At 37.9% G+C, this 16,587-nt stretch overlaps 1 protein-coding gene across 11 annotated transcripts in view; it reads right to left on the bottom strand.

Annotated features, from left to right (window-relative positions):
* The window catches only part of LYST (lysosomal trafficking regulator), a 252,313-nt gene that overhangs the window by 113,178 nt on the left and 122,548 nt on the right, over positions 1–16,587 (bottom strand). For all 11 annotated transcript variants that reach the window (XR_007460678.1, XM_049644953.1, XM_049644958.1 and 8 more), the window contains 7 exons: positions 16,245–16,406; positions 14,641–14,794; positions 11,744–11,970; positions 11,151–11,217; positions 6,139–6,248; positions 3,903–4,329; positions 1,041–1,185 (listed from right to left, as the gene is read on the bottom strand). Coding sequence is in view for 10 of the 11 variants with exons in the window: in XM_049644953.1 (XP_049500910.1) it covers positions 1,041–1,185; positions 3,903–4,329; positions 6,139–6,248; positions 11,151–11,217; positions 11,744–11,970; positions 14,641–14,794; positions 16,245–16,406 (1,292 nt within the window). In the remaining variant the exon portion in view is untranslated. The remainder of the gene's footprint in view (positions 1–1,040; positions 1,186–3,902; positions 4,330–6,138; positions 6,249–11,150; positions 11,218–11,743; positions 11,971–14,640; positions 14,795–16,244; positions 16,407–16,587) is intronic.

Raw genomic sequence — 16,587 nt, 5'->3', positions numbered from 1 at the left:
TTTACACCATAAAATCTGCTTAGTTATTTTATTATATTATTACCTCAATTCACGAACTAAAATAGATGAAGCTCATTTGCTGGTGTGAATAATTTAGGCATTAATTTTCAAAATTCAATTTGAAAAAAAAATGTATTGTTACTATTTATTAAATGTTTTACTTTATTTATTTTTGAGAGAGACAGAGCAAGTGGGAGAGGGGCAAAGAGAGAGGGAGAGAGAGAGAATCCCAAGCAGGCTCCGCACTGTCAGCACGGAGCCTGATGTGGGGCTCGAACTCACAAACCGTGAGATCATGACCTGATCAAACCAAGAGTGGGACACTTAACTGACTGAGCCACCCAGGTGCTTCTGTATTGTTACTATTTATACAGTCATTGCCCTTTTAGAAATTACAGTGTAATTTTTGGTTCATACAAAAATTAATACATGTTGTACATAAATGTCTAAATGCCAAGATGTACTAGGGGGTCTATCCTACTTGGAGGGATTGCTGAGAGAATTAGGATATAATGCATACAAAATACCAAGTAACCTTTATAACAAAAAGCATATATCCTCTAAATACCATATCTTTGTTTAAAGTTTTATAAAAATTGTATGATACTCATTCAATCCAACTAAAAGATTTGTATACCAGTTAACAAAAGAGGTAGGAAAAAAAGACAAGACTGCAAGAAGAATTGAAGTTTAGCAGGTAATGGCTATTAAGCATATAATCTGCATGGAAACCAGCTGTCTGATAATAACATCTTAAGGTGATTGCAATCTGATAGACTATTTCCATAGATAAGACTTCAGTGAGCATTGGTCTAAAATCTAATTGAGAATTAACATAATCTACTTTCAGAGTTTAGTTATAGATTTTTGGATAGAATAATATATTGTTACAGAGGTGGTATTAATACTTGTTAGAATGTATCTTTTTAAAAACGGTTTTCTGATTTGCTGTAATTATCTTTATTAGATTTCACATCAATGTCTCATCTAAATTATTTAAATACGCGATCTATTCGCAGGGGGTTGAGGATAATCGATACCGGAAGATAAAAGTGCCGTTGCGGGCATCAGCCCACACTTGCATCATCAGAGCTTTGGATCCCAAGGAAATCATATGAATACATCCTTCTTCTATGAGCTTTTCACCAGGATTTATGTACTCGGCACCTTCCAGTCTGTTGTTCTCTATGATAAAAAGACGTGAGAATAATCAGTAAAGCAGTTGATAAAATGAGGGGAAACGTGAATTTAAAAGAATACAAAGCATGGTTGTTCATTTGCAGTAAATTATTTACCTGGATGTTCCAAACAATATTCCCAAACTTGAGATGTTAATTCCAAAAAAGCACCAGGAGCGAAAACAGTAACTGGGTACACTGGAAGTTATTAAAGTCTTCAAAATATATGATAATTAAGGGCTAATTGTGGGAATGAACAGATCATTGTGATGTCACTGTGGTGACCTATTACAAACTGTGCCACATTTCTCTTATTGATTGGATTCGGTCACTCTGACATTACAGACCCTGGCCCACAGAGCACACACCGTTGTCACATGCGCGGCCAAAAATCATCCTATAATTATTACAATAGCATGATTTTAAAAAAAATTGATTTTTGAACAATTGTGCTGTTTGAATATATTCTTTGTTTAGACTCCCTGATGAATCATCTTTGCGTATAATTGCTAAGTGATTCTGAAACCCTAAAATGTTATTCTAAGGCAAGCTAAGGTAATGCCATATGCTTTGGGCTATCTGGTTATTCATCTTGACTTCAAGTGGTTTCTCACCACACTGAATCCTCAAGCCATCTACACTGTTACTACACTGCCTGACTTCACGTAGAGCTATGTTAATGAAGATGCACCAAAATACAAAATGCACGTCCAAGGGCTCAGACTTTCAGAGAAGATGAACACTACCAGCTATTAGACTGCTTATATATTTGTTGCCATTTTCCAACAAGTATAAACACCACCAATTTTTAAGAATATTCCCCCTAAATTCATTATTTTGAGGACTATTGCCCAAGATATGAGATGTATAGAGAATTCGTATCTGATGTGCTACTAATGTTTCCATATCAAATCTGACGTTGCATAAATAAAAGACTAGAACAGAAACCAGTGTGTACCCAGCTACTGTAAAGTAGAAATATAACAAATAGTTAATACAACAATCCTCTGAGGTAAATTTTATTGTCCCCATTTAGAGGGTGACAGAATTGAGGTGTTGAGAGATTAAGTAACTTGCTCAAGGTCACAAAGTTGGTTTAGGGCAAAGGATGTGTCATCATTATAATATCTTCTTCATCTCTCCCTTCAAAATTTTGGTATATATACTATTTTTAAATGTTCTTTTTTAATGTTTATGCAGAACTGTCATTCTAAAATATATGTCTTCTAATATATTTCTACAATAAAAAAAATTTTTTTAATTGCCCACTACTCCACTTTTTCTCAGGTCATTGTGTATACTTATTTCATTTTATCAGAGACTGTCTGCACTGTGATTGCCCCCACTTAAATCTGAGAAAGAGATCTGCACAGTTTACAGTACAGGGGTGGCGCTCAAGCTCTGAATTAAATATAGGTGAGTCTAAATCCCTCCCCATCACTTACCAGCTATATAAACTGGTCATGCTGTTTCATATCATCTGTGGATATGGACAGTGCGAGCACTCACCTTACCGAACCGTCGTGAAGATTAGATTGAAAACGTAAGTAGAAAGAGTGGGGCAAAGTAATGCACATACAGAAAGCACTCAATGTACACGGGGCAGCAGCAGCATCGATAAGATCACATATATGTTGCTTCAGAGCTATCAATCCTTAGTGGCAAAGTCCAACTCACAAAAGAAAATGCTAGAACTATTTGTTTTTGTTTTGTTTTAAGTCTGGCTTCCTAGGCTAACCTGCAAAAGTGCAGGAGTACACTATGCTAACAACACGGAAATGTGTCTGGAGAAGTGGATTCCGAGTTCCAGCTGCGGACATCAGGTGACACTTCTCACTCTCCCGTCTTGACAGCATCATTAAGGATTTCTTTTCTATCAGTGTCAGTGGTGGAGGACCCTGCCCGAAGGCCTAGTGTTCCGAAGCAGGGAGCCAGCGGGATGCGTCAGCTTTGCCCCGTGAAGAGCCCCTGCGGCCAGGACCTCCACGTGAGCCCTAACCAGCTGTCTCATCCAGTCATTTCATCCATCCCATGGACCCTAACAATTAGCCGACCTGCTTGGCTTCTCACCACCATAAACTGCTTTTTTAACGAACAGGTTCTTCCTGCCCTCGTCATATGAGGAACCAGACCCAGTTTCGTGGCGGCAGAACAGAGATTGGATCGGTTATAGAAAGTACTGGAATAGAAATGATTCTAACCGTGGAGAAAGGCTGACTCACTCAAACGCAATGTGACAGGAACTAGGAGAGGGGCACTGCGGAACGATGTGGCGTGAGGAGGAGAGCTGAGCTAAGAGAGAGAAAGGAGATGAGATGGGGGCTCCTGGGGCCTGGGGAGAAGGGGACAGAAGGACAGAAGAGTGGCTCTCGGGCTTCTTCCTTTACTTCTCTCACACCAGGAATCACCCTAATCCAGTCATGGGACCAGGAAAGAGGCAGGAAATGGGGCTGGTGATCCCCCACGGCAGTTGTACACGTGGGGGTCCCTCCGCCGCAGCCCCCACCTCCAGCCCCAAGGCCAAAGTACAAAAGAAAGTAGGGTTTTTGAAGCTATCTCACCAGCCAGGCTTTGGGGAGGCAGAGTCTGCCATCACTAAGGCACCTAGCACGAAGAACATGTCCAGAGCCAGTGAGAAATCCCCATGTCCTTACAGCTCAACCCAAATGCCCACGTGAAAAAGCTCAGTGAAACAGACAACAGATAACAGCGGGAACATCATACCTGCGCCATCCAAACTACTGTCCCGCAACAGTAAGGATTTGTTTCTTTTCTTTATCTTCTTTCCTTTCTCCATGGCACTCTCCGCTTCGTGGATGCACTCCACACTAAACCACAGTGAGACGCTGAACCCTTCTGACAGGTGTGGCCAGCAGTTCTGCCCCAGCAACGGCAAGTGGACTGGGGCTACGTGCCAGGAGGAGAGCAGCCGCTGGGGGAAACTTTCACTGTCGGCCTCTTTCCTGCTCTGCGAACTCTGTGCCCTCCGTAATAATCCCAGGGCCTTACTGTTTAGAATCCCAGGACTCCTTTGTGATGAAACGCCATTGCTTAAATTTGGCGTATGCAGTAAAGGGAAGGTTAGATACTGTGAAGGGCTCATAGCAATGTCACTTTCAATAATTTTCAGAATACCCAAAAGAAGAACTTCCTAGAGAAAAAGCAAAACAAAACGTCAGGATCATGTTAAGGTACATAATAATTTTGAAATTCTGGTTATAAATGACAGTCTGTGCTGCCAGATTCTCTGTCTCCCTCTCCCTCTGCTCCTTCCTTGCTCTCTCTGTCTCTCAAAAAATAAACTAAAAAAACTTTTTAATAAAAACAAAATAAATTAACTACAGTAATTATATCTGGAATCATTTCTACCAAAGAAAGATGTTTATTTCTAAGTAGACTATAGTTGTTTCTCTCAATTTTACTTTTTATTTTACTTTATTTTATTTATTTATTTTTTTAGAGAGACAGAGAGTATGGGTAGGGGAGAGGGGCAGAGGAAGAGCAAGAGAGAATCCCAAGCAGGCTCCACATTCAGCGTAGAGCCTGATGTGGGGCTTGATGTCATGATTTCTTGGATCATGACCCAAGCCAAAATCAAAAGTCGGACACTCAACTGACTGAGCCACCTGGGTGCCCGTCTCTCAATTATTTTTAAGTGAAGCACAGAACCAGACACCTGACAAATTCTCCAGATTTCTGGATGATATTTCTAACATGACTGACTTCATAAAATTGAGTGGCTCAATTACTTTCCAACTTACTTTACGTGAGTTTTCCCTAATCAAATTAATTTTCTTTCATCTGCTTTTGGTAAAACAAAATAAGTGTTTTTAGGTTTTCTTTATAAATTACAAATTTTTTGTTAAACTGAAGTGTAGAACTGTAGAAGAGACAAGAGAGGAAACGAGCATCTAATTAAAGAGAAAAGTAATGACTAAGGAGACAAGTAAAAAAGTAGAAAAGAGTAACCTAGTACAATGCCCTACCAATTATATGCCCTATGCATAAAATAACAGCTAATATTGATGATGATGATGATGATGATGATGATGATGATGAGAAATGCACTCAGGGAAAGTAATAGAAACATTTCAGGGTGCCTGGGTGGCTCAGTGGGTTGTGTCCGATTTTGATTCAGGTCATGATCTCAAGGTTTGTGGGCTTGAGCCCCGCGTCGGGCTCTGTGCTGACAGCTGGGAGCCTGGAGCCTGCTTCGGATTCTGTGTCTCCCTCTCTCTCTGCCACTCCCCTACTTACATGCTCTGCCTCTCTGTCTGTCTCTCTCTCTCTCAAAAATGAATAAATATTTAAAAATGTTTTAAAAAAGAAACACTCCAAACTACAGTCACCAAACGTCTACATCAGTGGCTTTTAACCTTGTGCTCCATAGAGTCCTCTCAGGGTCCACAAGCAGGAGTAAGGTGGGGAAATGGGCAGGGCTCAGTGACATTTAATCTTGCGTCACAGAAAGTAGCTCCCAGGTTTTCTGTTTGATTTGCATATGCTTCCAGTCAAGGTCTCATTATAAAAATGAGTTTCTCAGCAAAGAACAATCCAGAAGTCACTAAGTTACACCAATGGAAAGAAGTGATACAAGATACCTGAAGAGTAGATACTAATTTTCTAAAAAAAAAAGGATAATCCTTAAAATGGTAACAACTACTCATAATTAAGTTCTCTTTAGTAATTAAAATTACTTGGCATTTCTTAAGCACAACAACTGGGGGTGGGATGAGGTAATGGGACTACGATCCCAACGAGAGGCTGGTTAGCCAAAACTGAAGTGAAACAGTTAAAATGTGGGCAAATAATAAAATGATTGAGAATCTCACACATAATAACATGGAGTTGACTGTATAATAATTACCACAACAAAAGAGAGAGCTTAGTGATTTCCAAATAGTTTTTAAGATATCCTATTAGGTATCCGTGAAAAAAAATTAAATTATAGCATATTTACTGTACAAGGAGATTTCTCCAGAAATATTCTCAAAAGAAGGGTTAGCTCTTCCGAACACGTTCTGGAGCTCATCAAAGATACCAAAAGATCCACCAATACTCTTTGGCATGCTAAATTAAAGAAAGATAGGGGGGGGGAAAAATTAAAGCCAATACAAAATTAAAGACACAGAACAAACAATTTCACTGAAAGGGATCAAATGCTAGTTTCACATCTTCAGTGGATTATAAACAATCTAATAATCCAAAAATATGCTGAAAAAATAGCAATATGATTAAATGCAAACCAACCCACCCAGTGACAACCCCCCCACCCCCACTTTTCTTAAAGGTTGGTTAGTTCCCAGTAAAGGTATTATTTAAAGAAGCATAAATTAATACAATATTTGTTAAGTAAGTTGACACTGTTAAATACCATAAAATGGTCTGCTACCTTCTCATCTTGAAACTGTTTAAATTATAAGTATTACTTTCTAATTAGATGACATAGATAAAAGTGTAAATATTAAAGATTATGAAGATAATTAAATATCACAAACTATTTTGAACGCTTTCTTTATTCCATTGTGGGGTTTAGAATAAAATATAATTGGTAGTACATAAATTCACAGAACTTTTTAGAATAAAGTGATTAATTTTTGTAGCACGCATTTTAGTATTCAAAGTACGTTTACATGCATTATCTCAGCTAATCCTCAGCAAAAAAATTCCTACAAATGAAATATTATCTCCATTTTAGACATGCCAGAAATAACCCTGATGTGCAACCTGAGAACAGAAGCCACGTGTAAGCATCATGTTCTGTAGAAGCAGTGAACTGACGCAACGAGACTAAAATAGCACCGACTTTACCCTGTAACACAAACCCATGAAAGGTTGTAGAGTAAGAACTATGAAAACCAGTCACTACAGGAAAGTAATTAAGTATTTCTCCTGCCTTTCCTTTATGAACCCTATCTCAGGGTAACCAAATAGTTGATGACAGCAAGTTTTCTTTAAGTATTCCCATTTATCAAAGATGAAATCACAGCATGTTATCATTTTGCAGTGCTATGCACTGTGCTATGCACCTAGGCCATGAGCATCCATGGCTCCTGGCACCTCCCCAAGAGAGACGACCAGACATTATGCGCCTCTGGTTGGAGGCACGGACTCCTGCCTGTAAAATATTCTGGTCAAAAAATGGAACCTAGTAGGGTCACCTGGGTGACTCACTTGGATAAGTGACCGACTTCAGCTCAGGTCATGATCTCACAGTTTGTGAGTTTGAGCCCCGCGTCGGGCTCTGTGCCGACAGCTCAGAGCCGGGAGCCTGCTTTGGATCTGTGTCTCCCTCTCTCTCTGCCCCTCCCCTGCTCACGTTCTGTCTCTGTCTCTTCAAAAATAAGTAAACATTAAAACACTTTAAAAACAAAATGGAACCTAAATCTGATTAGGTTTCTAGGTCTTACTACCAGTGAAAGGAAATATAAGGGAGAAAGGATCAGGTTAAACAACCTCCCGGGGACATAATCACCAAAACTCAGAATGCAGGAGACGCCTCATGATAAAAGACCTGGCTTCTTTAACGACGACAGCAACAAAATTCAAGGACTGAGAGTAGACATCCACAGAAGAAAAGAGTTGAGACATATCTACTTACTGTAACGTATGAACCTAACTAGGATTCTGATTTTAAAAAACACTATCAAATAAAGTGTTAGATAATCACGGGGGGTGGAAGGGGAGAAGGAATATGATCAAAATAAAGTATATATGGGTGCTTAGACTTTTTTTTAACTTCAGCACAGACAGGTACCAGTTCAAAATGAGGGGATAGAGATATATATTTATATTTCTTTGTCTACTACTGAAAACTTGCTGAACTAAAAGTACAGAATTACAAGAAGAAAAGAGATCCATAACAGCAATAAAAGGGGGGAGTCAGTGGGCACTGGGGGCACATCAGACTTAAAAACATTTCTTGAAGATGCAAGAGCAGAGAGATAAGAGAAGCTGCAGCCTAGAATCTCTCTGAATTACAAAGCGGCTCAGAGGAGGAGGAGGAGCCAATCTGTCTGTCTACATTCTGGAGAGGAAGTAAGAATGAGGCTACAAATGCAGGGATTAATACAAGGTTTGTCTGGAAGCACCTACCTCTCTCCTTGATCCTGAATATAGGGCACAGGTAGCTCAGCTTTGACTTCCATGCCCACACCTTGATAACTCTTGAAAGAAACTCAACGGATTGCCGGGCAGAAGCTGAGCTGGAGAGTGGGACGTTAGCACCAGGGCTACCAGTTATACAAGTACAGTCTGCAGACAGGCCAAGCAGCTTAACCAAGGGAGAGAACAGGGACTAAAATATAACCCGAAAGCTATTCACCAAGCCATGCATCCTGGCATTGGGCTGTGTTGCCTGGATGAAGGGATGACTTTTTCTTAGCACGAAGACACTATTCACAAGCCGTATGTGTGGAGGAAATACTTTTCTAATGTACACAGAATGTCTTATGGGGTAATAGTGGCCCTAATGGCCCCCAAAGTAAAGATTTCCTTATTATGGTATTTGGGGAACTTCAGTCATCAGGGATTGTCAACAGATTGCCCATTCAGGGAAGATGCCAAATAGGAAAGCAAATTTACTTTTACATCATTAGCTCCAACGGCTTTCTTAAATAGAAATGGGCAATAAAAGGTTCAAAAAATATTTGAGAATCAGCAACATAAAAGAGAAAAAACAAGATATAAAAGACAAATTGATAAACTGACTCCAGAGAGAACATAAATAATTTAGGGTAGGAAAGATATCTTTCTAAGATGTTAATGACTAGATCCAGATATATATCCAGATATGTGGGTGTTCAACCAACTGAGCCATCCAGGTGCCCCTACATCCAGATATATTTAAGAAGATATTTTATCCTTATGTGAAAATGGAATAACCAAAAATCAAATGAACAAAAAGAAGCTCTTAAATATTACAAGATAATTGCCAAAATTAAAAATTGGACAAAAGGTTGGAATAGAATTGAAGAAATCTCCCAAAACACAGCACAAAAAGAGAGAAGTAGATAATGTGAGAGGAAAGCTAAGACAATGCAAAGTCAATCCAAGAAGGCCTGAGATTACAATTAGGATGTAAAAAAGAAGAGAGCATAAAACACAGAGAGGAGAAAATTATTTTTAAAAATACTAAGTCTCGGGGTGCCTTGATTTTGGCTCAGGTCATGATCCCAGGGTTGTGGGATCGAGCCCCACATTGGGCTCTGCGCTGAGCATGGGGTCTGCTTAGACGTCTGTCTGTCTGTCTGTCTCTCCCCCACCTCTGCCTTGCTCCCCATCTCGTGCACTCTCAGTCTCTCTCTCTCAAATAAAAATTTAAAAATTTTTTAAATTAAAAAAAATACTAAATTTCTGTGACTGTTAGACCTTTCTAGATATGACACCAAAAGCATTGTGACAAATGCAAAAATAGATAAATTGGACTTCATCAAAATAAAAAATTTGTGTTTCAAAGTATACCATCAAGAACATGAAAAGATAAAGCCAAAGACTGGGAGAAAATATGTGCAAATCATACTTCTGGTAAGGGGTTTTTACCTAGAATACATGAAATCTCTTACAATTCAATGATTAAAACCACAAATTATCCAAAATAAAAATGGGTAAAGGACTGAACAGAAATCTCTCCAAAGCTATCCAAGGAAGAAACACAGATGGCCAATAAACACAAGAAAATAGGACTAACAACATTAGCCATCAGAAACATGCAAATCAAAACCACAATGAGATATCATGTCACACCCACTAGGATGGATATAACCAAAAACATAGGTAATGACAAGTGTTGGCAAGGATGTGAAGAGACAAGAATCCTCCTATTCTGCTGGTGGGAATGTAAAATAAGTCAGCCACTTTGGAAAACAGTCTGGCTGCTCCTTATCTAGTTATACATAGAGTTACCACTGGACCCAAAAGAAATGAAAACATATGTCCATGTGAAAACTAGTACATAAGTGTTCATGGCGTTATTCAGAATAGCAAAAAAGTGGTGATGGTTGCATAACTGCGAATATACTAAAAAACACTAAACTGCTTATTTTAAATGGGTGAACTGTGTAGTATATGAATTGTATCTCAATAAAACTGTTATTAAAAGGTAATATAATAGAATTTCTCAGAGCTAAGCTAGAAATAAGTCTTCAGCTCAAAAGGATCCACAATAAAGTGTCTACCACAATAAATATAAACATACGCATACACTAAACAAGTAAATGGAAGAAGAGGAAAAACTTTTCTTTACAGTATAATCCAAATTAATAAATATAGAAGTAATAATGGGAATAGAAAATAGCTATTTGGCAAATACCACAGTAAACAGCAACTTTAAAATGTAGAAACTCAACAAGACACCACTTTAACCAAGCGATCAAAGTCAACATCACAGTAATAAGATACAGATACACAAACCACAATACGACACACGCAAAAGGCACGTAACTTATGAGGCCTATTTGCCAAAAACGCGTAACTTGAATTTAATCATGAGGAAACATCTGACAAACCTGAATTAACGTTTCACGCGTGTTATACTTCTCCAACTAAAATCTAGATTTCTCCAACTAAAAGCTAGGTTTCTATCTATTATATATAATATAACCACTTTATATACTCATTATGAATTCCTCAAACGTCTGTGAGAGCACTGAGTGGAGAGTGGCACTCAGTATCTGATGAAGCAGCAACACAGTGTTTAGACTACCGTTGCCGTGATGCCACTTCTACGTACACGACCCTGAACAACTCACTCAGTCCCTTGGAATCCAGAGCTTGCTCTCTACAAAATCAAGATACTTACACCACGTCTATTCTATTGGGTGTTTCTGGGGAACAAGAGAGATGATGCATATAAAGCTACTTTTGGAACCACAGAGCACTATGCCAGCGAAAGCCATTATTACCAACTCTTCATTTCACATAACAACAAAATAATTTTAAAGCTATTGTGTAAAACTAACAGTTTCAACGCACCTTGAAAATCAGAATCAGCCTGTGTTAAAATACTCAAGAACCCTCCTAAAAGATTTTTCACAGTTCCCTGAAGATTAAAAAAACAAAACATAAGAAATTAAATTTCTTACCTCATGAAAGCATGAAGCAACTGTAATGTCATAATAAATTGATAGTTTACTGTATATACATATATAAATACTTTAAAATAACTGGAAAGAATGCTATGTATATAATTACATACTTTTCATTATCTTTTTTTTTTTAGGTGGTGTATACATTTATTTTTTTATACTGTTTTTGTTTTCTGATTTTTCAAAAACAGTGACCATATTAAAATTCAATGTAATTTTAAAACTATCACCCATTCTCAGAAATATACTAGGACTAGTTAGCCAATGACATTAATTTTTTTATGCTCCTTTAGAGGACCATGGAGTTAAAATATTTTCAGATTTTACCACTCATAGGTAAAAACATACCTGAGGCATTATAAAAGATTAAGTAGTCATCTCAAATAATTTTCAGGCAAGTTGGGTTCAAAATAGAGAGATGAGTAACTGGGGCATGAACATGATAAATACCGATCACATTTAACTAAATGCATCTTTTACCTGTTGCATGAGGAGAAATATATTCTTTTCTTTCTGTCTGATGATTTTCAAAAAACTCTCAAATACATGGACAAGTACATCAAGTTTGGCTTTACCAGCAGAAAGCAAATTTAATTCCAGCATGAAAATCTCAGGATATATTATTTCCCCGTCTGTGAGGTTTTCAAGTAAGTCCTTCGGATTGCCTGATGCGCTGAAAACTTCTACTTCAGGCTTTACGTCTACACCTGACAGGGGAAAAGAAAAGATTGTTTTTATTCCCTAAACACGGAATAAATATTTCAAATCTCATTTAACATTTAGGAGATCTTGTGGCAAAGTGCTATTTATAAGAAGATTCTCACGATGCCCTTTCCTACAAGGTGCCTTTTGATTACAGTAAGTATCCTGAATAATCAAGTCTTGTGGATATTTGAAGATGAGTGAGTGGCTTAAAAGTAGTTCTGGTCTTCAACAGAATTACAAATATCAACAGTAAATTTTATAGACATGTGATACAGATTTAACACATTCCTCTGGCACAAGTGGAAAAAACCACTATCCCAAACTTTCTGCTGCTAAAATACCTAAATCATAGGGTGGTTCATTTGCCTGCCCATATATCTGTGAAAATAATAGGCTTGGCTAGCGGTTGGGTGAATCCTATACTTTGACTTCTTCATAAGAAAGATAGACACTGTCACCAAATATTACACTTTGGAAAATTTAACTGATGTGCTCTTAAAAGTGACTGCTTGGGGTCTTTAAAAAAAATGTTCATGTAGTCAAGAAATGTATAAATGTCTATGTGGACTGGAGTTCTTTAAATTAAGATCTAGTTGAGGGGCTCCTGGGTGGCTCAGTCGGTTGAGTATCAGACTTTGGCTCAGGTCATGATCTCCTGGTTGACAAGTTCAAGTCCTACGTCGGGTTCTGTGCTGACAGCTCGGAGCCTGGAGCCTGCTTTGGATTCTCTATCTCTCCCCCTCTCTCTGCCCCTGCCCCACTCATGCTCTGTCTCAAAAACAAATATAAACATTAAAACAAATATTTTAAAAGAGCTAGTTGACAAACCTATAAAAAGGGGGAAGTCTGTCATAAAACGTTAGTACTCTGGTAAAGCCAACCCCATTAAAGCATTATTTTTTTCTTTTCTTTTTTTTTTTTTTTTAAGTTGTTTTTTTTAACGTTTATTTATTTTTGAGACAGAGAGAGACAGAGCACGAATAGGGGAGGGTCAGAGTGAGAGGGAGACACAGAATCCGAAGCAGGCTCCAGTCTCTGAGCTGTCAGCACAGAGCCTGACGCGGGGCTCGAAACCACGAGCTGTGAGATCATGACCTGAGCCGAAGTCAGATGCTTAACCGACTGAGCCACCCACGCGCCCCAAGCAATATTTTTTCAAAAGCACTGCCTCAGAAGGTGGGGGGAGGGGGAAATGGAAAAAAAATTCAAAAGGTATAAATTTGCAGTTATAAGATAAATAAGTACTAGGGATGCAATGGACAACATGATGGCTATAGTTAACACTGCTATACGATATGAACATTTTTTGTTAATGTTTATTTATTTTTGAGAGACAGGGCGTGAGTGGAGGAGAGGCAGAGGGAGAGGGAGACACAGAATCTGAAGCGGGCTCCAGGCTCCGAGCTGTCAGAACAGAACAGAGTACAACGTGGGGCTCGAACCCACAAACCATGAGATCATGACCTGAGCTGAAGTCAGACACTTAACTGACTGAGCCACCCAGGCACCCCTACACTGCTGTATGATAATAGAAGAAAGTTGTCAGCAGAACAGAACCTAAGAGTTCTCATCACAAGGAGAAATTTTTTCTTCTTTCTTTTTGATTGTATCTATATAAGATGATGGATGTTAACTGATACTATGGTGGTAATCATTTCACAATAGATGTAAATGAAACCATCATGCTGTGTAACTTAAACTTACACAGTGATGTATGCCAATTATTTCTTAATAAAACTGGAAACAAACAAGAATAGTTTAATAAATCAAGTAAGCTATATGAATATGTGTGTGTGTGTATACATATACACATATGTATATTCTTTCAATTAGTGGCTGTGCTTTTCTTGTTTTCACTCTCTTTATGGTACACAAATGAATGAACGAATACTTGCTATGCGTCTATCAAGCCCTTTCAGTGGGACATCAGTGATTGTTCCTTTACTCAATGGGAAGGAAAAAATAGACTATGGAGGACAAGCTGCTATAAACTTAGTGAAGACTAGCAGTACATAAGGGACTGTCATAAGACCAACTTTAGAAAGATAGAGACTTCCCAGAAATCTCTTGGCTCCAATCCATCCATTTGTGGTGTTGTTGTTCTACCCAAGTTTTAACCCCAGGGACAAAGGATCGTGTACAATGTAGCTCCATCCTAAGGACAAGCTGGGATGTGGTGAACTAAGAAAAAAGTCTATGCTGCAGCATCTTTGGATTTCACAAAAAGATGTCTGTATTCCTTACGTTATTTAATCTTCATAACAAACTGCTTGAAATGCTCTTCCTGTCAATGTGTGTCTGGATAGACTAACATCTTCAGCAAGGCCCTCTCTGACCACCCGATCACTACCATATCACCCTGTTTTATTTCTTGATACTGTTCACTTCTGACACCTATTGCTTGTTTTTTCTATTGGAATATATATGAAAGCAGGGACTTTCTCTACCCTGTATTCTCAGGCATTCAGTTAATGTTTGTAATACCAAAATGTATCTGTTTTAAGTCGCATATACAAATGCCAGAATTTACTGTTGAGATCAAATAAAACGTAGCAATGCCTCTTTTAAATTGCAAGGCAATACAAAATTCCAAGGTGGTATTATTATAACCATTTTTCTAAGTAATAATCTGACTTGCAAATCTGACCACAAGTACTTCAGTGATATTTTACCATCATCTCGGGTTTCACTGTCCTCAGGGTTGCTTTCACTGTCTGCTTCATAACCTTCTTCTTCAGCCAAAAGTTTAAGACAACACTGAGAATCCTCAGCTTCTTCCGAAAAATCACCAGGTTGGGATGACAATCCTTCTTCAGACTGATGACTCTGTAAGATTGGTGCAGTTAGAAGGCAAAAGTAGTAATATTTGCTCATTTTTAATAATAGAATATTTATTACTCAAAAGTGATTTTGAGGATAGCTTCACTGTTTTCTTTATGAAAAAAAAACTCAGGAATCAATATTAAGCACTATAAATTATGAATTTCATGCAGCAAGATTTTCCAGAATCTCTGGACTTTATTAACACCTCCAAAATGGGGGTCTGTAACAGAGTAAGCTATGGGTCATTTCAGTTTTACTGAAAAAGAAGTCTGTGAAATTTCACACTAGTTGTACAATAGCAAATGACCAAAAACCACAATGAGGTGGAATTATACTTCTTACAACTTTATGCTAGTAAATAAATACCATTTTTCCACATTTGTTCATGGAAAAAGATTTTTCCATAGGATTTTTATAAATGAAATGTTTCATAAAATAGATAACCAGAGTAGACAGGAAAATTGTTCAAAGGGATTAATTTTAAGATTTCAGAATGAGACTATCTACATGTATTCTTGATTCTCAGAAATCAAGAATCCAGCATTAACTTCCTGTGTAGTATAGTGCAACCTGAAATCTTGCTTTTCTCATAAAAATGCTACTAAGATATTCACTTTAGAAAACATCTTCACTTACAGAATCTCATAGTGCTTTATCACTGCAACATTAATAGAAGGTAGATTAAAGGAGGTATTGTAACATTTTCCAGTTAACCAACTGATCCAGGAGCATGATGAAGGCATTAGTAGCTACTTCAGTAAGTTTTTAAAGTTCTGACAAACAGCAACGTAAAATATTACGGCAGAAGATTATAAAATGTCATATACCTGGATAGACTGAGAAATTAAGAGACCAGTTACATAAAGGACAGGTGCCAATTAATTGAAGGTAAAAGAAACAGGAAAGGAGAGGGAAGTAAACTAAATATGCATCACGGTTTCAGGAAAAATATTAAAATAGTTCTTTTAGAAAAAAAATGCCAACATGAATGACTGAAAAACTGTGCTAATTTCTTTGCAAGTACTAGTCATTTTTATGTTGAGTGATTTAAAATGAAAGTGAATAGAGAGTTCTGGAAATATTAACTGTACCAATATAGGATCAGAAAAGAGAGCTGAGTCATCACCATGCCTGAATGATCATTTAATAAACTATCGGTTATACGCGAGACTTAGCAAATCAAATAATACACTTCTGTCTCACTGAGAGCAATTTGTCAGTAAACTGCCAGATTAGATGAAAACAAGCACGTCACATTGCTCTCCTGCTTTTCATGAAACGGGGCACTGAGTGAATACTGTCCATCCCACGTGATGGAGATATGACTCACAGAAGGAGATATGACCAGATCCTGGCCCGTGTTCTAACCACATTCATCAGTGGCTGGTCCCATCCCATGCCCGTCTGCCTCTGCTAGTCATACCTAAAAAACACAACTGAATGTTATCCATACCTTCTCAGTCATAGCATCATGGTGGTCAAAATCTACTGAGTGATTCCCCAGTGCGACTCGAAGCAGGGCATCAAATAAAGGCTTTGCTAATTCTGTTTCAATCACCTTTGACTGGGAGAGATGGTCCCTCATTTCAAACAGTATGTTTTCCACAGACAAATTCTAAGGTAAAATAAAGGATACTGAGAATATTAATAATGTGCTTAAAAAATTAAACAATGACAAAATAAATATTTACTTAAGATGTACAAGGTTATTAGTACATTTATTTGCAGCAGATATGAAAGTATACTGACTATAAATATCCAGCCCTTATACAAATATCCTGTTATAATTAATAACA

The sequence above is a fragment of the Panthera uncia genome, chromosome D2 (assembly GCF_023721935.1).
Source record: "Panthera uncia isolate 11264 chromosome D2, Puncia_PCG_1.0, whole genome shotgun sequence".
Taxonomy (NCBI): domain Eukaryota; kingdom Metazoa; phylum Chordata; class Mammalia; order Carnivora; family Felidae; genus Panthera; species Panthera uncia.
The sequence above is the reverse complement of the archived record's forward strand: the minus strand, read 5'-3'. Positions and strand labels throughout refer to the sequence as shown.